Source organism: Triturus cristatus, chromosome 11, assembly GCF_964204655.1.
Source record: "Triturus cristatus chromosome 11, aTriCri1.1, whole genome shotgun sequence".
Lineage (NCBI taxonomy): Eukaryota > Metazoa > Chordata > Amphibia > Caudata > Salamandridae > Triturus > Triturus cristatus.
In genome coordinates this window covers 132,542,035-132,563,924 of record NC_140594.1, presented here as the reverse complement: position 1 = coordinate 132,563,924, position 21,890 = coordinate 132,542,035, and the positions used below count along the sequence as shown (strand labels likewise).

Genomic DNA, 21,890 nt, shown 5'->3' with positions numbered 1-21,890 from the left:
CATTGACTTCTGTTGAAGAAGAAACTATTTCATGCGGGAGTCGCCCAAAATAAAGAAATTTGGGGCAGATCTACAAGAAAGTGCCGCAGCGTGGCACTGAAAGTCTTTTGGCTGCGCCACTTTCAGAGCACAGGAATGCAACATATTTACAAGAATATGTCGCATTCCTGTGCTCTCCCCTGCGCTGACGCACAAACAGCTGCCAAGCGCCGGCGCAGGCACCCTTGCACCATGGTCCAAGGATGCCTGCGCCATGGGGAGATTGTTTTTGAGCAGGAAGGGGCACCTTCTTGCACAAAAACAATCACTAAAGTGTTTTCCCCTTTCAAAGCGTGCTGTAGAATGCAGCACGCATTGAAAGAGGAAAAAATGAGGAAAAATGAAAACATTTCTCCTCGTTGCGCCTCGCTACGCCACCTCTAGAGTGGCGTAGCATTCAGATGCATTTCCAGATTAACGATTTCTCGTAAATCTGGAGATGTGTCTTGTTCCATGGGTGTTGCGTGGGAACACCCACAGCAACACCCATGGAACGCCCCTTCAGCGCAAAGTGCTGCGTGTGAAGGGGCCATATTTACAAGGAGAGGAAAAGTCACGAAGGGTGGCTTTTCCTGTCCTTGTAAATATGGAGGAGCCACCTGCGCCACCAGTACGTCATGGAAAGTGACGTACTGGTGGCGCAGGGGGCTTGTAAATCTGCCCCTTTGTGTCTTCAGAAATCGGTAGTCTCCCGCTTGAAACGGGTCTATTGGCATGTCTGCAACAGCCACCGTTCGAAGCTTCAGTTCCCACATTCCTCAACCGCCACCGTTCGAACCTTCAGTCCCCCACATTCCTCAACAGCCACGCTTCGAACCTTCAGTTCCCACATTCCTCAACCACCACCGTTCGAACCTTCAGTCCCCCACATTCCTCAACAGCCACGCTTCGAACCTTCAGTTCCCACATTCCTCAACCACCACCGTTCGAACCTTCAGTCCCCCACATTCCTCAACCGCCACCGTTCGAACCTTCAGTCCCCCACATTCCTCAACCGCCATGTTTCGAACCTTCAGTTCCCACATTCCTCAACCCCCACCGTTCGAACCTTCAGTCCCCCACATTGCTCAACTACCACCGTTCGAACCTTGTCCCCACATTCCTAAACCGCCACGTTTCGAACCTTCAGTTCCCACATTCCTCAACCGCCACCGTTCGAACCTTCAGTCCCCCACATTCCTCAACCGCCACGTTTCGAACCTTCAGTTCCCACATTCCTCAACCCCCACCGTTCGAACTTTCAGTCCCCCACATTGCTCAACTACTACCGTTCGAACCTTCAGTCCCCCACATTGCTCAACTACCACCGTTCGAACCTTCAGTCCCCACATTCCTCAACCGCCACCGTTCGAACCTTAAGGCTTCAGTCCCCCACATTCCTGAACAGCCACATCTCGAACCTTCAGTTGCCACATTCCTCAACCGCCACCGTTCGAACCTTCAGTCCCCCACATTGCTCAACTACCACCGTTCGAACCTTCAGTCCCCACATTCCTCAACCGCCACCGTTCGAACCTTAAGGCTTCAGTCCCCCACATTCCTGAACAGCCACATCTCGAACCTTCAGTTGCCACATTCCTCAACCCCCACCGTTCGAACTTTCAGTCCCCCACATTGCTCAACTACTACCGTTCGAACCTTCAGTCCCCCACATTGCTCAACTACTACCGTTCGAACCTTCAGTCCCCCACATTGCTCAATTACCACCGTTCGAACCTTCAGTCCCCACATTCCTCAACCGCCACCGTTCGAACCTTAAGGCTTCAGTCCCCCACATTCCTGAACAGCCACATCTCGAACCTTCAGTTGCCACATTCCTCAACCGCCACCGTTCGAACTTTAAGTTCCCCACATTGCTCAACGACCACCGTTCGAACCTTCAGTCCCCACATTCCTCAACGACCACCGTTCGAACTCCAAGTTCCCATCCTCCCGAAAGCAAACCGGGTAATATCAACGAGGCTAACAGGGAATTCGCGGGGCAGCGGAGACCCACAACATGCAAAACAATGTAAAATCAGAAGCGAAAGCGGAGATTAATATCAGCCGACCGCTCTCTGGTACACGCTTAACCCCTTCGGTGCTCATGACGGAATGGTTCCGTCATGACCCACGGTTGAGCTGTGCTCATGACGGAACCATTCCGTCATGACCACACCCGCGCAAGATTCCGCCAGCACAGCGGCGGAATCTGCGCAGCATCGAAGGGGTTAAAACGATGCCGCTCACAGGTCTTCTTACAACGACTATAAGCACACAGGAGGTCGGTACTGCGATAATGCAATCCACAACAGCCAATCAGAAGCCGAGAGAGCGCGGCTGCGGACTCCACAACCACGCAACGGAAGTGGTCTGTGAGGTTTCTTTGAGAATAAGTTAGACACCAGACGAAGCGGCATTAGCCGCAGCCCTCAACAATGATCGGCTGCTATGGCCACGGGACACTTACTGCATGTCAGCGGGCGCCTCGAAGCACAGTGGCGAAGAGCGTGGTGCCTACCGTGCGGAATACAGCCAAAGAACTCCGGAGGCCAATCCGAGCCTCAATTGACAGTAAAATCTCTACCAGGGGCTTAGCACCAAGGGGGGTACACCCCCCCCCCCAAAAAAAAAAATGTATTCTGTAGTAAATAGTTGGGTAAAAGTGCCTCGAGTCGGGTAACATGAAGTGTCGGATTTCACCTGGGATTTCTACATGCCCACACTGACAAACACAAACTTTCATCTATATATGAAACGCCTTCAAAAATGTGGATTGGTTTGAAAAAAAATTGTTTTAAGTACACCTAACAATTTTCACTTCTCTCTCTTTCCACTGCCTCTTAAGGCCCCCTCATGTCCAGCTTCTCATAGAATATTTTAACAAGATGTCCTAGCGCCAGTGTTGGGAAATCTGAAGCTCACACCCCCAATTATACTGACAGAGCTACGCCCCTGATCTCTCCTCTCTGTACGCTGGCTCACAAAGCATTGGCGACCACTAGCCACTGACGTCATCACCATAATCCGATGGTCACGGAAGGGGGCAGTACTGGTTACAAAAAAACCTATTGTAACGCACCTACTTACAGAGTATCCCAGATCTGTTTACAACCCGTGCAACATCTAACACGTGCGTGCACATCCCAGCCTAAAAGTCAATGCACCAAAATTCCTGGGGTAGCAGAAGTGACATCACATGCTCTTCGACCTTCAATTTTACTCGCGCACACATGCTTACACAAACACACATTCACAGTAACACACTCTCTCCAAGCCCGGCTCCAGGATCCTGGATCTAGGGGGGCAATGAATAAGCATAGTTAGGCAATGAAGGTCAGTAGGGAAGAGTGCAAAAACCATCAAAGGTTTTGGGAAATTAGTGGTTTGTATCTACACTGACAATCTTGACATGCCTTGGAAAAGGCAACTACATATCTTTAATCATGCTCACTCTAATGGACTTAGCCATTGCCTAGGCCGTATGCCCAGTGCCAAATGTCACTGTGAATAAAAGTACTAGGACAAGTGCAGAACCATGCTCAGGGCAAAGCTACAGGCGGTGCCCAGAGGTTACGGGGGCAGGGTACTTGTACTCGCTAGGCAGAGCCATGCCTCAAGATAACCACTGTAAGAGGTATTCTGGCCACAGGGTACACCTGAAGAGCATAAGCTACGAGTTCAAGGGGTAACATGATGACACAGAAAACGATGAATAGCAAAAATCAGTGTTCGTATATTTAGGATCTAAATTATAATCCCCTCGCAGCCACTGCTTCAAGTCTCATAGGTCACAGCAATGAGGTCAAAACCAAGAATGATTTATTTCCTATAATTAACAGAAAATACATTACTAATGTGCTAATGAAAAAAACCACACTGTCCTGTGCAGCATGGTTTTCAATACACATTTTCCTTGATCACAAAATATAACAACTATGTAATGTACCATATTATGAAGCTTTGGTGACATCTGCATACCACTCAACTGCATGGTTGATTATCATGTCATTAGAACCCCACAACAGCATTAAAGAACAGGGGACCCATGAATTATAAACTTCTCTTGCATAGATATGAATGGTCCCCATCCTAGTCCTTTCAGCTGGAAGCCGTGCCAGGATCGAGTGACAAAGATGTGCTCCCTGCGGTTACTCAAAACAGCCAGCCATGAATGTCAGCAACAACTCAAAAGCTGTCATCCGACAATCTGAAAACTTCCCCTTCCCTTCTGCCATATGTTCTCCCATGGGGCGTGTGGAAGAAGAGAAGGCGCCTATGTACTCACTGGAAACGGTGAGAGACTGTGTCCTAACAGACCACTATAGTAGAGGGGAAGAGTTCTCCTGCTGTGTAGGACACCCTTCTTTCTGCATTTTTATATTTTATAAACATTTTTGCTAGCTTAGTACTTTTCAGTGGCGGGAAATAAAAAAAACAAATAAGCAAACTCTGATCTTCGAAACTTTTTACACGCCTTACTAGAAGTATGCACTGTTAGTTGCTCATTGTGTATCGTCCACATGAACACACCCAAATACATCATTATGGCACAGTAATGCCACTATCGTTAAGGGAAATTACATTGTTCCATGAGGAATTCTAAATCTTTTTTTTTTTTTTTTAAATAAACTTTAAAGTTATTAGTAGGCGGGATAGTTGAGCCCTTCCTGAAAACGTGTGTGCAAAGCACAGGTCACGATGGAGCTGACTCAGCTTTTCATCCTTCAAAGCACAGACATAAACAGAGCTGAATCACACTAGTGCCTGTCATTTACATGAAAATCTAATACAAATGAGTTTATAAAAACAGTTACTGTTATTATTTAGGCATCAAATGTACCACACCCACGAACACATGTAACCTCTACCTCAAAAAAATACAATAGCGATACAACACACACACACAATAATCATCCACTACTCAATGAACATTAACACTGACCTCATCTTCTACCTCACGCTTATGGTTTTGCATATTCTGATTAACGTATTTGAGAACAGGATCCTAGGTACCTCTTCTGCTGCCCATCAGTACCATTGAGACACTGATCCAGTTATCAAATCTAGACAAGAGTGTCGCACTTGGAGAAGACCACCCCACCAGAGCTAATGTGCTAACAGGGTCCATCCCCAAACCCATACTAATCCATTCCGGTGGTCATATCCAGGGAACTGCCATCTCAAACTCCTGAAACTCATTCTGGGCCAACACCAGAAACACAACCACCCTCCCAGCATTCTGGAAACTTCTTACAGCCATCAACGTAAACCCCATCTGCCCCATAAACACCCTTTCACATTTCTCTACCTCCTACACACCTTTAAAATAGCCTCCATCAACCACTCGGAGCCTCTTAGAGTACCTCAGGTTCACTAGTCTGGCGGAGGGCCCAAATCATAGCATTCTAAATGTGGCCTTTGATAATCATGCTGACAACACACCTCACCTGTTGCGACTTATAAAATGCATCCATGTGCATAAAAATACAATCTTGACATTTATCAGACTTTTTAAATCTTGACCACTGTGCTAGGTTCTCATTAAACGCCTACTTTGTATTGACAGCCGATACAGAAACACTTGGGCCAAGCAACTTCCCTGACAAATGGACCTGGCACAGTTACACTTAAACCCTGTGCCTCAAGGAAGACCACTCTCCTGGTCCTCCATTACTGAATATAGCATTGTTACTCAGGCACCAAGTCAAAAACCAGTAGTGCTTATTCTATCACTGATGCACTATAGGACCAAGACCAACAATCGAGGTGGGAGTTAGGGCTATGCAGTTGGTGTTAACTGGTGCTGGTGTCATGATGGGGGTAACTATGGTTCATGTCATGGATGATGGAGGGTAAGTGCAGTTGTTTGAGCACTGGGTGGCTGCAGTTCTCTCCATGGAGGCGGGGGGTAGCTGCGTTGTAATACTGGTGGCTATCAATGATGGCCTGCTATAAATTCTTGCTACTATGTAAAGAATGGTGGTATTCAATTTCCATACGACAACTCTCGTGGTAATGTTGTACTGCTTCCGTGATCACCACAGGTCACCAGGGGATAACCCATCATTCAAAAAGCAAAGTGCCAGACAACAGACATGCTTCAAAACACTGAAACATAACGCAATGACCATTCACAACAATCCTCCAATCAATACACGCACCACACAAACTAAAGATCCAAATCGCAAGCTTACACCTACACACACCAGGATATGCAATTTGTGCATTATCTCACCTCCTTCCAAGGCATAGCTTACCGTGGTTATACGCACACAAGTGCCAACCTCAACGATGATAGCAGCCAGTGAAATATAACTCATGTGCAACGTTAATGCAAAGCAGCTCAGGGGCTATTTTGAAGAGCCTATAAGCCAGAAATGAAGTGAAATATGGGACAAGTAAATCCTGAAATGTTTAAACTCGTTCTTAACACTGTGCAGGGGTTTCACACTTTTCAAAGCTACTCTGTTTTCAGTTGCCATAAGAAACACATGTATAATTTGTCACTAACATTTTTATAGACTTGCAGAGTCAACTTGTTGGATCAGACTAATCAGTCCAAATAATTATTACGTTTTGGCACCATGGCTCTTAAGAGCCAACAGCGGAAACCTATTTTCTTGGTATTTTTTAATGCAGGAAATAACTAGATGCATCATACTCCCTTTCTTTGTAAAAACGGCAAACCACGCTGCACACAGCCCTAAACAAGCTGAATCGATTCAATGTTAAAAAAAAAACACCCGTCACCAAATGCAGAAGGGCAGAAACATTGGTGAAAGACTTGAACCACAAAATCCCCATATGCAGGCATTAGGATGAACATCTGTTCATTGACATCAGTGCCATGACGGGTAACTAAATTAGGCACCTACTTCTGCTTATAGTACCCACCTCTGCTTCGGACAGAGGCAGCCAGACCTCGGTGACACCTGTAAGCAGGATAGAGGCTGGTGAGTAGACCCATCTCCAAGGTGAGATCAAACTGAATGAAGTCAACTCTAGTTGTGTGATCTCCATCGAGAGGCACCCAGACTGTACTTCTGTCCAGCGCAACTTCAAAGGCAAATTACAGCATGTTCTACTACAGCTCAAAGTGCAGCGGCCACCAGGGTGCTACTATCCATCCTTCTGTGGGAAGAGCTCTGTAGGGTATCTGCGATTCACACCTAGAGGCTCCCTCTCCAGGAAACCCTACCTTTTCCAGGTCAGATATGAGTGAAGCTGTTGCCTACTGAAAGGGGGGCCTCAATGCTGCAACTGTTTGGCTTCTGAGAGGAACGTCTGCTACTGAGAAGGTGCACTTGGTCTGTGTGAAGGAAGCTTCCTTGGCATGGAGAGGGAGTGAGAGAGATCTGTGCACGCTTGTGAGCACCTGCACTGATGCCTGGGCTATAACAGTTGTGTGAGGGGGTTACTTGCTTCCATGCAGAAGCGGTCTTGTGTGTTTTACAAAAGCGTCAGAAAACCTTTCATGCCACTAAAGCACGAACTATTGGCATGGTCAGTGCTTGTATTCTGCTTTACAAAACTCTTCTGTACCACTGGGGGCCAGACATCGAAGATGATTTCCGCGGCTGGGACACACAAGAGGAGTCACTCAAAAGCCCAGCTTCTGCCCAAGGCCCGGGGAAAAACAGCAAACAAAGACACTAATGTCTGAGGAACTGGCATCCCCGGCACATAACTCCATCTTTGACTCCCCCTCAAGAGTGACTTTACCACAGCCAGGGCACCAGTTCCAAGCTTTAATGCAGTGAACTGCAACTTACTCCAGCAGAACCGAAGAGAAAGACTGCAGGACCTGCTGGAAAATGCAAACAAAGCTCTCAATCTTATCAGCGTGGAAACACACCCTCACACACTCAGACAGCGGGGCAACGGGGCATGGCACGCCTGGGTACAAACTGAGCTTTCATAGGGTTTTTTTTTTATTGCCATTTATTTTTCCGTTAAGACGTGTGTCCTAAAGTATACATGTGTGTACCTTAAGTAGAAAAGCCAACAAAATAGTGGTCAATTATTTTGCTTTGTTTTTTAGCCACGTCTCTGTCCCGGCCCCAACCCCAGACACCCTGACCGTGCTCCCATAGCACTCATGTCCCAGATCCCATACTATTTTATGTACTTCATCTTCTGGCTACACAGCGATTTACATTACAAGAATGTCATGGAGACTCGATCTCTGGGACCTGCAGCAGTCAGGGATAAGACACAGGGGGTGGTGGCGTACCCCATTTGGCCCCTGGGTCAGTGTACGAGCCAGTGCCCATGGGGTTGGGGTCTTTGGGTTTCTTGTAGTGTAGAAACTTCGGCGGGTTTAAACAAGGTCTGTAGGGATCGGTGCGGCAGCGAACCTTGCACTCGGCATCCCAAAGGCAGCCCAGACGCTGCGGGACAAGCCTAGAGGTGCAGGGTTAGAACACCGGCGCTAGACCCTCTGAAACCCTAGCCGCCTCCAGGAATAATCCTGTTGCTTCCCTGGAGAAAGGCGTGCGGCTCTCTCGCTTTCCCGGAACTTGTCTCTCCTGACCTTTGGAGCCTGTAAGAGTAACCGGGACAGGAAGGCTCGGAGGCTCTTGGTCCCTCCCGCCCTGGTGAGGTGCACTCACGTTATGAAAGCGGCCACAAATAGAAGGGTCTGTCACAAGGTAGGCCTCGCTGACAGGAAGTGAATGATACACCACACCAAGCCCAGCAAAAACGTTTCAACTGCAGGTGGCCAGACCAGAATGGGGCCCCGAGGGTTGCCACAGAGGCTCCCAGAAGACCATTTACCTCTTAAAGCAGCCCCCCAAACTTGGCAAAGGCTGGGTGATCTCACACTCGCAATAGGTATCCAAACCCCCATGGTGAGAACACCTCCACCCTTGATCGACTGTGTTTTATGTACTGGTGTTTGACATATAGCGACTAGAGGAGCTGGGGAGCAACGAAGCACTGTACACAAATAAAGGGTGCTAGGGGGCAACAAAACCGTGTACATCAATTGAGCTCTATCAAGGTTGATTTACATAAGGAAAATACATTTCACAAATATTTACAATTTTAGAAGGGTGGCTTTGGGTACTTCTCCTAGAATGACAGGCTTTTCAGATAGATCCCAAAGCCGAGAGTGCAACCCTTGCTCTCGGGTATGCAGCTAGGCTACTAGAACACATCTCCAGCCTGAAGGCTGTACTGCTGACAAGTCATGCAGCTCGTACGCCTCACACCAAAATAAGCTGATGGGGCGTGGCTTTGAAATGGAATGGGGTTCTTGTGCAGCATTCCATGGGAGTCAGTTGGTGACTGAGGCCAGGGGCGGTTGGTGGGGATTGTCGTCTGTGCTGTCTGGCATCCGGGGAATAAACCTACTGTGCCTACACTTTTTTTATGCGCGTTATATGCCGCTCAGACAAATCCATCACAGGGTGGTACAGTATGTAGAAGCCCAGAAGGCGTGAGTACCCCAGATCCTCACCCCACATACGGATAAGTGAGTCCAGCCTTTAAATGGGCCCACTAGTAGATGGTGTACACACTCATGAGGTGCCCACGCATTCCACCATCCCAGTGTCTGATAGCGGTTTCACTCACAGCTGGAGTGTCCTTGTTTCTGAACACATACCATAAAGGACGCTGAATCTGTGATCCCCATCCTGGATTTATAGATTTGTGATAGGTGGATAGGACTAAGCATCAAGTGCTGAATGAGTGAGTATCGTTGATGGGTTGTACGCATCTATGGCACCTGGGTACTGATAAATGAGCATCCTGGTCTCATTTTAATGGAATGGTGGACAGTGATACATCGCAGAAGAATAGGCCATAAAGGGGTGGTGAGGGTCTAACCGGGCCTACCAAGTAGGCCTGTTGAAGGCTGACCGATCCCTCAGGAAGCCAGTCTTATTAAGACACCCTTCAAGCAGTCATGGCGAGTCAGAGTTCTTCAGCCATTTGGACATAGGCTATAACCGCTGCTTGTTGATTGGCAGAAGATAAGTTACCCGCTGTTTAGCCCCCTACAACATTTCACTCACTTCCTGGCTCTTTATTGGACATCATTTTATGTATCATCTGGGTGGCAGCTCCAAGCCACTGTTAATCACTGAGAGAGCGAGTCAAGTCCCCTAACCTAACTCTGCTTTTCGTTGTACCTTATCCAGCCAGTCTTATGGTCACTTTCCAAGCAGTTCTTCCAACAGAGCATTCAAGGGCAATCTTTCTAAAAGTCCTGTACAAAGGCTTACCATGGAGTCTTCAATGGAGGCCAGAGGACTACTGAGTTCAAACCTACCATCAAGTAAGGTGTGAAATACTCCCCCAATCAGAAATAAGTTCAGAAGCATCAAGAGGTGGCTGCCCTGGGTCGGCTGAATGCATTTCACCCTTTGAACATACCTTGCCTAGCCTATACATTAAAGAGGTGGCTGAGAATTCTGTAAGTTCCTCTTTTAGTTCCAACACCACCAAATGCAATAGGAACTTACTGAATCTGAAAGACAAAGAACAAGTGGAACATTCCTGAACTGTTAGAATTCAAGTCCCCATCATGGTCACGGTCTGATCTCCACCCAGAGTGCACACATCCACCCTCAAGTGCAAATTTAGGTACTGTCACAAATCCAATTTCCTGTACGAGGCAATTGTCCCTTCTGTGTCTACAGACTTCAGCGAGCCTGCAGGCATGTGCTGTGACCCAATTGTTACACCACATATAGAGAGATAAAGTGCCTCCACCCGAGGCCTCAGATTTGGGCATCCCTCCAAGACTCAAGCTTAAATAGGGGTGTACGACATATCCATGTAAGCTGCCATCATAGTTTCAACCAAACAGATTAATGTAGTCAATCTTTGCTCTGAAACCCTTCTCCAACGCCCTTGTTTTGTCTAAACATCTACTTCATATACATCGGTGCTGCTTCTTCAAAAATAGTTCAACATAATTTCTCCCCAGACCAACTAAAAGAGCACGGTGTAGACTACACAGCCTTGGAACCACCCTCATCTCTTCGCATCTTGATGCCTGCTTCTTCTATCTCCTCTTGTCATAGGATACATGTCAAAGAACAGGAATATTCTTATGATAAAGCAGTCCTTTCTTCACTATTTCCACTCTCAGAATAGCATTCTGTGCATTTTCTTGCACTGTAGCAAGGATTGTGACTATCCTTCTAGCTGGAAATTGTGGTGCCCATCTCCATTTAGTGAAAATTTCCCCTAAATCAGGCATTGTCTTGTGGCTAAGCAAAGTCTCAAACACAGGTAAGAAGTCAGAATCCCTGATCGAAGACTTTCCCAATATCCCGATGGTTCTAAATTTTGCATGCCCTCTATGCGCTCCATTTGGTCCTCAGGGAGAATGATTGAGGGGGTGGAGAATCATACAACTCTGGAATGCGGATGACTTTGATACCTTGACTTTCATCCATGGCATTACCTTCTCCATTGTCTAGACTTGTCATCAATGGAGGTAGCCTTCTTCTTTGTCTCACTCCTCCTCTATTTGACTTAGTTTGGTCTTGTATGCCACCATCCTCAGGTGCCTGAATCTTCTCATCACTTCTTGCACTAACACACTAAACTCATTCCTTGCAGCTGTAGCGTGAATTTCAAATCATCCCTTTCGCTCACTGCAAGGAGACAACTCACAAGAATTCAGAAGTAGCACCATTTCTTGCCTCTCCCTCTACACCGTGCACTCATTGTATGTTGCTCCATAAAGTGCCAGTTAGCTGCCACTGTCGCTATGCCACCATGCACAGAATCCCAGGATGTTGAGTGTCCCTGCTGAGACTTGAACCTGGTTCCCCAGCTTCAAGGTCGACCACTGTAGCCATTAGGCCACATCTTCTTCTCTAGTCAAACACTTGTAGAGTGTGACTTTTGTGAACAAAAGTGTTCTCCCCACAAGATGGAATGTTTTATTTCTTTAAGAGAATTTCTATTTGTGGAATAGAATGTTTAAATCAAGTGGTAACATCATGATGACAGCAATAGTCTAGAACCACAACCACAGGACTGATGAAGAATGAACAGACCCCATTTCTGGAGATGAGGAACATCCAGCAGGAAGGTTCTAAATTATGTAAACTTTGCACAAAAGGTTTTACAATATAAATAGCATCATAAGGGTAGTTGGAGAAACCAAACCTGTGTGAGGGCCAGGTACTCTCACAAGGTTAGAGTTCTTTGAGAAGTGTGCGGTGCTGTTCGGAGGCATCAGCAAAGAAAGGTGAGCTGTGCACAGAGCAAGGCAAATACAAGTGCATGTGGATTTAGAATGCACTGCCCATCTTTCATTTAAGACAATACACCAGCACCCGATAAGTAAAGCACAGATGTGTAAATATTGTGTCTTTCAGAAATCTCTACATGGAAGGGCGATAGCTCAAAGTTCTTCTGAAATCATCAGCCTGTCAAAAGGCTAAAGCTGGCCTACCTTAATCTGATAGACATCTATCTGTCTAGACAGAAGCAGTTCACAGACATATCCTTCTATACACAGGGCTCCACAAACCCTATAATTCAGTCCATTCTCAGACTTGAAAAAGACGACCTGAAATTTCGGAAAGGAGTAAAATCTCTTCAGACCGTCTATGTCCTACATACACAATGAGACAACTTTTATATCAGAGATCGTGTGTCAATCCAGACTAGAATCCTTAGCACCTAAAGTCTGCAGCCCCCCCCACTCACCTCCCAGGTTTCTTGAAGTACTCAAATGACCGATAAGCACTATAGGCAACACAAAGACCAAATAAAAAACAGAATAATTAACGGTAAATAGGAAGAATAAATCTACAATATGTTCTATGCACTTAAACGCTATATGTGAAGGTGAGAGCTCCTGGGGGTGCCACTCGCAGAGTGTGCACCCCCGGGTAGCTTCGGGCATATGGTATGGCCCTGAGGACAGGTAGGCAATTCCGATTGGTCCGTTGTTTTCCTAGCGCGAGCCGCTCATCGCGAACGTTCTACGTGGGCGCCTAGAGTTCTAGTGTGAGGAAGGACGACGAATTTTGTCCCACCCTCCCCACCCAAAAGGGGAGAGGGGGAAAAAGGGAAAAAAAAGTTGTCTTTTTGACAAATCGTCATTTGTAATATTTTGTCTGGGAGGTTGTCGCTTGGACAGGTGGCAGAGTTGGAGGAGATCAAGACAGGCAGGAAAGTTTGGGGGGCGTTAGGGATAGCTTCGGACAGAGGAAAGCAAGGGAGAGAAATTGGAGGCAAGAGTTAGGCAGGAGATGGGAGTTTGGGGAGGAGGATTAGGCCGAACAAGGTGGGGTGGTAGTTGTACGGGGATATTGCTTAGGGGCGGGGGGTGTTAGTTCGGAATATGGTTGATTATGAGCTGATGCAATTGGATATCGTCTTTGCCTACCTGTCCAATAAAGCGGCCTTTTACCCCACTTTGAGTCTTGGACATGATTATTGCCCGATGTACAGTAGAAGCTGTGTTAGATATTTTATAGAATTTCTTTAACTGGACTTTGCTTGAACAAAAACAATGTCAGGATTAAGATTTAATCATAGTCCGGCAATCTGAAAATATTCAAATTAGGCAGAGACCTTAACTGCGGATAACTTGTTGGTTAAAGGGTTCATAGTCAACCTGAGCCTTAGACCCATGGATGACTTGTACAACCTCTGCTCAGTAGAACACTTAATGAAACTGCACACAAATAAACACACATGACTTTACAAAGACTGTTCTGTTGTTCATAATATTTCCCGATGGCAATTGTAAACAGAGTAAATCTTTAAAACCAGTGCAGAAATCCCGTCCACAGGCAATGTGGGATTAGAAGGCCCTGGGATATTCATCTATGCTGGCGTCTATAGAAAATATTCAGTTTTGCATCACTTGTCAGTGGATTCTCCTCCCTGGTATCGTGTCAGTGGATATCCTGAAAATCTGACATTAATCAGACCCTATGTTGGGCACTCCTGCATCAGAGAATACAACACAACATAGCAAAAGAACAGAAGAGCCGGGACTGAAGGAAGCCACAAGACAGCGACAGAACATGGCATGCAGACCTCACGAGGGAGCGGGCTGAACATATTTCTGTACTCGGCTATCTGTAATGAGTCCTGGGGCGTTTCTGCCTGCCTTCTGGAGTCTGTAATTAGCCCCAGAGGGCTTCCCTATCTGTGGCTGGCCTGGTGTTTCTGCAGTCCCTGGTGTCTGAGCAATGCATTGGGGATTTATGTAGCCTCCGGTGTTTGCAGATATTCATTGTAAAAACGGAAACGCTCTCAAGAAAAGACGCACCCAGAGACACCTCAGCCCCACAGGAATTCAACAGACACCCGAGTGAACGAAGCCTGTCTCGTCAGCGCGTGTTATCACAAAAGTACACCAAGTAGCGGAAATACCAGGTTACGCCACACGCTCTGCACGATCTCCCGAAGCAACGAATACCTTGATTCTCTGAACTTGCTGCTCAGGAAAACATATAAAAACATCCTCAGGCAGCTGATTGGCTGTCATAGTATAACAGTGTATTTTAACTGCGCCTTCAACTCACGTTGCAGAAAAACACCACCCTCAATTTTACTGTAGTTCTCAAGTCTGCTTGAGGTCCAAAGGTGGGGTGTCCCAGGTTCTTCGAAGTACCCCATGTAAGCACTGGCTCAATGTGTGGGAGGGAAAGCAGTGAGGGGTGGCAGCTCTCAAGCACCCCTTAGATTTCAGTTATTTATAGTGAAGTAGCTCACGACAGCAGCCAAGACGTGTGAGAATACACCCCCATCGCGGGAGTCCAATGTTAGAGCCAGGTTGTGGCAGGCCTGTTTCTCATACAGATTTGTGAAGGCAGAAGGAGATAGCTGAAGAAAGATATATAGGGCGCACTGGTGTGTAGGAGTAAATGTAGACAACTGGGCTCAAACCATCGGAGATGAAGTAAGGCAGGGCCCAGCTAACGGCAACCGGAAATTCTTCTGCTGTTATCACACCAAAAGTCCACTGAGGACTGTTTATCTGCTAAGAGTCATAACAGAGTCTGATTTCTGTGCAATCGTTTACTTTGGCAGGAGGAGGGGAGAGGCTATGCCCTGCCCTCTTTGCTGCACGTTTATTCCTTGCTCTGGTAGGGAGAAACACTCTCCTGTGCCCTTGTTTTCTTTGAATTGTCAGCTAACATGTTGGTTTTCAACCCTGGTGTCCCAACCTTTGGTTTCTAACCCCTTCTTTGGGGCAATGAGCTAGAGGTCCACGCAGTAACCATTTACACACGGGGTGGCAAAAAGTCCACTTCCTCTGAGTTTGAAAACTACAGTTCTGCCCTCGGATGAGACCCAGTCGGTGCCGATGTTTGGCGTGTGGGCCCTCCTACTCCGAGGCTGCCATCAGTCCATGTTGGGGTGACTTATCGGTGCGGTGCCTAAACAATTAATTTGCAACACACTCTTTACTCTCTCCAGAAAGTTGGCATTTTATGTGCCTGGAGTGACAATGTGTGTGTATACAAACCCCCTTTTCTCTGGTCCTCCGAGGAGGCTTCTCAGACCTAAGGCAATTTCACCCCATCATGTGTGTATATGCCTCCTCAAACTTCGGTCAGTCTACACTTAGTGGTTGAGTGCTGCCCGGGCTAGGTAACTCTGTGCTGTGCCTGCAGGCTTTTATTAGGGTAAGTAAATCGATGCAATACTTTGCGCCACTCGAGTCCCCGCATAGAACTTTAGCAGAAAAAAAACAAAGATCTCTTGTGTCTTAACCATGTCTCTCCTCCGGTGAGGAGGGCAGGGACGTTCTGTAGTCACACAGTGTGCTGCATTTTGCAGCCGTGCCCCCCCCCCCCCCAACCTGGTCAGTGGGCTGTCTGATGTCCAGCCTTGGATGACTTGGGCAAGTACTGCCCATCTGGTTTGGTATTTAAATGCTTTCTATATTCTTTTCATTATTGTTGGTAACAGTTACCACGTGTTGTGAGTCTGCGCTCTACCCCCTTCACATAAAGCTGGATAGTGTTCAATCCTGGAGTAACTAAGCTGCCAACGTTTGCCACTCAGCTTTTCAGACTGGTGATCAGTTTAGGGCATCACATTTTATCATGAGTATTTTTTGTTTTCCGGCCACAGGTTGGCATCAGCTGTGGGTGGCTTCTGCCCAGGGTACCCACACTACGCTCTGCGGTTGTATGCTTCCGTTAATTCTTCTCCGCGACAGCCACTTCCACGCTGCACAACAAACCGTACTCAGAGAACACTTTTTTTCTGCACATCTCCTCGACACCAATCCTGGACAGCAAAGCCCTGTATGCACAAGTGGTCCATTAGGCAAGTGGTCGCCCTACGTACAGGTCTGATGGCCCATCCCGACTGCTGGAGGACCCCACATCTGGATAATGGGGTGTCCCCAAAACCGTAGTCCCTTTACTTTCAGCAGAACGCTCGCCAGTCAGTCAATGCAGCCAACATTCAGTAACTCATCCCCCGGTACAGTGGCTGGCATGCCGCAGCGCAGTATCGTGCCCCTTTCGTTTATACCTTCTTCTCCAGAGTGACCCAACCACAGCACCCCGTTATTTAAAACCACCCCCTGCCCATCGTCTCCCGTACACAGTGCCCCCGTTTACTGCAGATCCCGGTATGCAGTGCCCTACTGCACATTACCCGACTAGTCAATGCCCTCCCCATGTACAGTACCCCCCGGCGCCCCCACAGTGCCCTCCACCCTCCTCCCACACTCACCCAGGTCATCCATGGCTGCGTGTGCCCGGGCGGCGCTCCCCACCCCGGGGAGGGCTGCCTCGTCTCCCCTGAGCTGCTCCTGTTCTCCCCACGGCCTGCCTCGGTCCCCCGAGACACACCGGACCCCGCTCTCCGCCGCTCCTCTTCACCCGCAACTTTTCGGCGACGGCAGTCGGGACAGGCCGCGCGCTCCCGCGACGCCCCCTTCCGACGTGCGCGCCCCTGCGGTCACCGGGGCACGGGCTGGGGGCGGGCGCGTCCGCGAGGCACCCAGATAGCGCTCAGGGAGCGGGCCGTAGAGGGCATGCCTGCGTCCCAAGTAAGGAGCACGGGTGCCATCTGCTGGGGAGCAGAGGCGCTGCAGCAGCTGTTCCACGGATGAAACATGCAGCAGCGCCTCCCGAAGAACAGAGGCAGAGCAGCAACGTGCACGGGGGAGCGAAACCAGGGGCGTCCTTACCTGGAGAGTACGCGCACTGCTGTAGAGGAGGGCTAGCTACTGAAGCCTGGCGCTGGTTTAGCGCTAGCTCTTCTTGGAACTTCGATCCCAGGGCTTTAAATGGGCCGGGTCTGTCCAGGTCTGAGCACCGGCAGTTATTTTGAAGTGGCCTCGAAACGGATCTCTTTTAGGGTGACCAACTGGCATTTGTGCAAATTCAGGACGGCGAGTGTAAAAATTCAGGACAAAGGTTCAAAATTCAGGACACAAATTCAGGACAGGAGGTCAAAATTCAGAACAGAACTTCAGGACAATAGGTAAGTTTTACAGACACATCAGAGGAGGTCGCGCAATAGTATATAAGTAAGCCCAGCCATATCCAAACCTATTCAACCATTTGCAAACCTATCCATCATGTATCCTTCCATCTATCATTTCACTCATCCTTTCACTCATCCATCCATCCACCCTTTCACCCTATCCATCTGTACACTCATCCATCCACTCTTCTACCCATCCATTCACTCATCCATCCAGCCATTTACCCTTTCACCCATCCAGCCATCCTCTCACTTACTCATCCATCCACCCAGTCGCTCATCCTTCCACCCATCCACCCTTTGTCATCCATCCATCCTCCCTTTCTCTCTCCATCGACCCTTTCACTTAGCCATCCTTCCTTCCATCCATCCACCCACCCATCCATCTACTCATCCACTGATGAATCCATCCATTGACCCTATCACTCATCCATCCTTTCTCTCATCCATTTAGCCTTTCACTCCTTCACTCATCTATTCATCCTTTTGTCTACCTACCCTCCCTTTCACTCACTCATCCATCCTTACATCCACCCTTTCACTCATCCGTCCATCCATTCACCCTTGCACTTATCAATTCATCAATCCATCCATCATTTCACTCATCCATCCACCCACTCACTCATCATCCACCTTTTCACTCATCCATCCTTTCACTCATCCATCCACCGTTTTACCCATCCAGCTACCCTTCCACCCATACATCCAGCTATTTACCTTTTCTCTCATCCATCCTTCCACTCACTCACTCAATCCATCCATCCATCCTCTCATTATCCATTTATTCAATCTTTCATTCATCCATTCACCCTTTCACTAATTCATCCATCCAGCCATCCACCCATCCCTTCACTTACTCACTCGCTCACCTTTTCATATTAATTTTGAGCTGAGCCTTTTTGAGAAGAGGCCCATCAAGAACTTCACCCTAACTGCAGGAGCCATTCCAGGACTGGGACAGAAGCCACCCAGGGCGGAGTCAGGATCCACTACAGGGGGGGACAGGAGCCATCACAGGCGGAGGGGGGGGACAGGAGCCACCACATGGGGGGAACAGGATCCACCAGGGTGGGCAGAGGGGTGGGCATGCAGTATTCTAGTATCATCTTGGTCTCTTCCAGGGTGGGGTAGGGCTCCTCACCTCCTCCTGGACAAGACAATGAGACCACAGGCTCTCTTTCTAAAATGTTAGTTTTGCCATCCCCCACTGTGATGTACAGTACTTAAAGGAGATACTCCAAGAGAACTGATTTAACTGATTGTCCTCCATACTTTGTTAATCAGTGTGTGTGCGATTGTGCTATTTCTTTATTTTATTACATTATAAGACTGCATGTTTGAAGAACCAAGGTTTGCTTACAATTTAGTAACAGCAATTGTAATCCGGGCCGGTTCTACGATTTTTGGGGCCCTGGGCAGGAAGGGAATGTGTGAGGCCCCTCTAAATTGCAGAGACATGACGCATTCAGGGCTGTTTGCATCTGAATAGATGCCCCCTGCTCCTGACGCTGCAGCCCCTCCCTCTGTCACCTCCAAGCACCTCTTAACAGCTCATCAAGGGCTGAAGGTGTGAGGGTGGCCATCCCGCTGTGCCTCTCCAGTGCTGCTGGGTATCTGAGCTTTGGTGCTGCATCGGAGTCTATTGCACCCGACCTCAGCAGAATCGGACTCAAGCCGGGAGGTGGGTGGAAGCTGTGCCGGCTTTAGGGTGGTGCGACCGGTGCCCGGTTAAAATTACGGACAAATGGCGTCCGTTAAAGAATCCTTCACGGACAACGGACAGACGGCCGAAATGACGGACCGTCCGTGAAATTTACGGACGGTTGGTCACCCTAGTCTCTATCGGGCTCTATTTTCAGGCTTCGCAGAGGTAGTCCGTTTACTTTATTTTTTCTTGGACTATTGTTACACACATACTTGAGCAAATCAAGCTAATGCGCTCCCAGTACCCCTGGCATCCCCACACCAGCTCGATCAGAGGCGCAACTAGAGCCAAATTTTGGGAGGGGCTAAGGAACAATTTCGGGGGGGGGGGGTCATTATTCCAATAGTAGGAAGTGTGGAGATGCAGGGGCTCTAAGAAGGGGTGAAAAAAACGACAAAGAATCATTAACATGCAAATGGTCTTTTAAACTTTTAAAGACCTATGAAGTACTCTGGTGTGGCTGTGTGTGTGCCCGGGAAGCTGTCTCAGCCCAGGCTGCAACACACAACAGGGGGGGGGAGGGGGGGGCTGAAGCCCTTTGAACCCAATGGGCTTTGCGTGCCTGAGCTCGATTATAAGGTCTTCCTTTAAAGTCTACTTCGGACTTCTGAATCTGAGGTACCTCTTCGATTACCAGTTTCTGAGTTTGGTATCGATCATATGCCCGAGGCCGGCTGAGCTCTCGACATTGGCATTTGGGTTCACCCAGTCCGGAGTTTGCAGTTTATTTAAGTACCGAACGGACGCCATGTTTTTCAAAAACACCTCATTCCAATGATGAGATACCTTTTTAGAAACGTTATGTGAACTGGACCTATCTGATAGATGTAACCAGATAGGACGGTGCGGAGCACTCAAATGACAACTTCTAAAGTACTATATACGATGAAAGAGGACGTGTTACCCTTGAGGTTTATCTTTCAGGTAAAGTGACTGCTTCCTAAAAGTGGTTTTGAAAATAGACCTTTTCACCGCGCAGTTTACTGCAGGTCAGCAGGGTTGGATTGGGATAAAAAAATCGTCCGGGGCACGCTAAAAAAAGTGTCCCACATTAGCAGATTGCCTTTCCGCAAAGCACTGCTTCGGCGAAGTTTTTTTTAAAAGAAGGGGGTGGGTGGGTCTCTGACAGGCATGTTTTCTTAGGAGGGGAGAGAGCAAGCCTGAGCAGGGAATTCCAAATCTAATGACACTCTGAGGAGCAGGGGGTACTGCTACACTAGTTATCTTTATTTAGACCACACCCCTATTTGGGCAGGCCACCCCCCTTTGAGGTTTGCCCCACCTCTTTTAGATCACCCACAGTTTTTTTGCCACCTAAAGCCCTGTTCGAGCCCATAACAAGGATGTGGCCTTACGGCCAGACCTGCCGACTTTGGAGTTGTGGGACCAGGCTCGAGTCTCGTCATTGGCTCAACATCCTGTGATTCTGGGCAAATCACTTAATCTCACAGAGCGTACCAAAAATGAATGTGTCCTTGTGTAATGTAACTGGTGCTCATTCAAAGCACTCCAATACCTTCAGGTTGAGTTCCCGCTATATAAAACGGACGGCTAAAAATAAATAAATAAACAAAACAAAAAAAAAACTAACCAAACTTTCAAGTAGCTTCTGTGGCCTATTTCCCTTCCTCTACACAGAATGAACAGAGCTACTGGTTGTGCAACTGGTAAACCCAGGTTCACGTCTCAGCTCAACATCCTGTGATTCTGGTCAAGTCATTTAATCTCACCTTGCCTATAAACAATGCTAGGTAATTTGTGTAATATCCCTGGTGCTCCTGTAAAGCATTCCGCCTTACCCGTTTAGTTCACACTATACCTAAGTACTGAAATAAGAGATAAAAACAAAGCCTTAACATAAGAAAAGACAAATAGATACCCATTTACGAACTCATTTGTACAAAGTGAAACCAGGAAACCTGGATAAATTGTGCTTCCCAGCTTAAATTGTGTGACAATCACAATAATTCCAAGCACCAGTGTTCAAATCACAAATTTCCACAATAATTTGATGTAGATGTGTTCTCCTTTTTATTTTCACTCTTCCTATGCCAGGGGCTGCACCTCTGCAAAGGCGGAGGAGCATCGCCCCACTGCTTAAAGCAGTGCAAAGGAAAAATCAAATGATAATAACAGAACTCTATTACCATTTTATTATAAGTATTACAGTTGCACTGCAGTCAGATTGTTTAGGCAGGGCGGGACCAGGCTCCCCTGATGTCGAGGGAGGAGGAGTGGTGGCTGCACCTTAAGTGCACATCATGGTTTGGCCGGCCATCTCGGGCCAGCCAAACCGTCATGCACACTTTGCATGTTCTCCACAGGCTTCATTTTACAGCCTGGGTGGAGAACATGACCAACCTCCCAGTCCTTTCTGAGTGCTGAACTACGGCTCTCAGATCAATTATAACACTGCTGTAAGGCAGCGTTGTGATTGGTCAGGGAATCTTGGGAGGCTGTGTGCTTCCTGCTGGAGGAGAGGCCGCAGCTGGTGGCGGCGACCACCAGGTAAGTTTTCTTTTCCTTCTTTTTTTTCCTATCCCCTACCCTCCTCCACTCCCCAGTCACCATTCCCAATCAGCCGCCACTGTCCTATAAATTCAAAAGTAGAACACATCTACATCAATTTATTGTGGAAACTTGTGATTTGAAAGCTGGGGCTCGGGATTATTGTGATTGTGAATGGGGGCATTTTTGTCACCTACTTGAAAGTGTGGAG

The 21,890-nt window shown here is 47.8% G+C and overlaps 1 protein-coding gene across 1 annotated transcript in view; it reads right to left on the bottom strand.

The window, feature by feature from the left end:
- Positions 1-16,978, bottom strand: part of PXN (paxillin) — a 339,773-nt gene extending 322,795 nt beyond the window's left edge. The window contains exon 1 of the mRNA XM_085634086.1: positions 16,708-16,978. Within this exon, the coding sequence (XP_085490212.1) occupies positions 16,708-16,720 (13 nt within the window). The 5' untranslated portion in view covers positions 16,721-16,978. The remainder of the gene's footprint in view (positions 1-16,707) is intronic.
- Between the last annotated feature and the right edge of the window lie 4,912 nt (positions 16,979-21,890).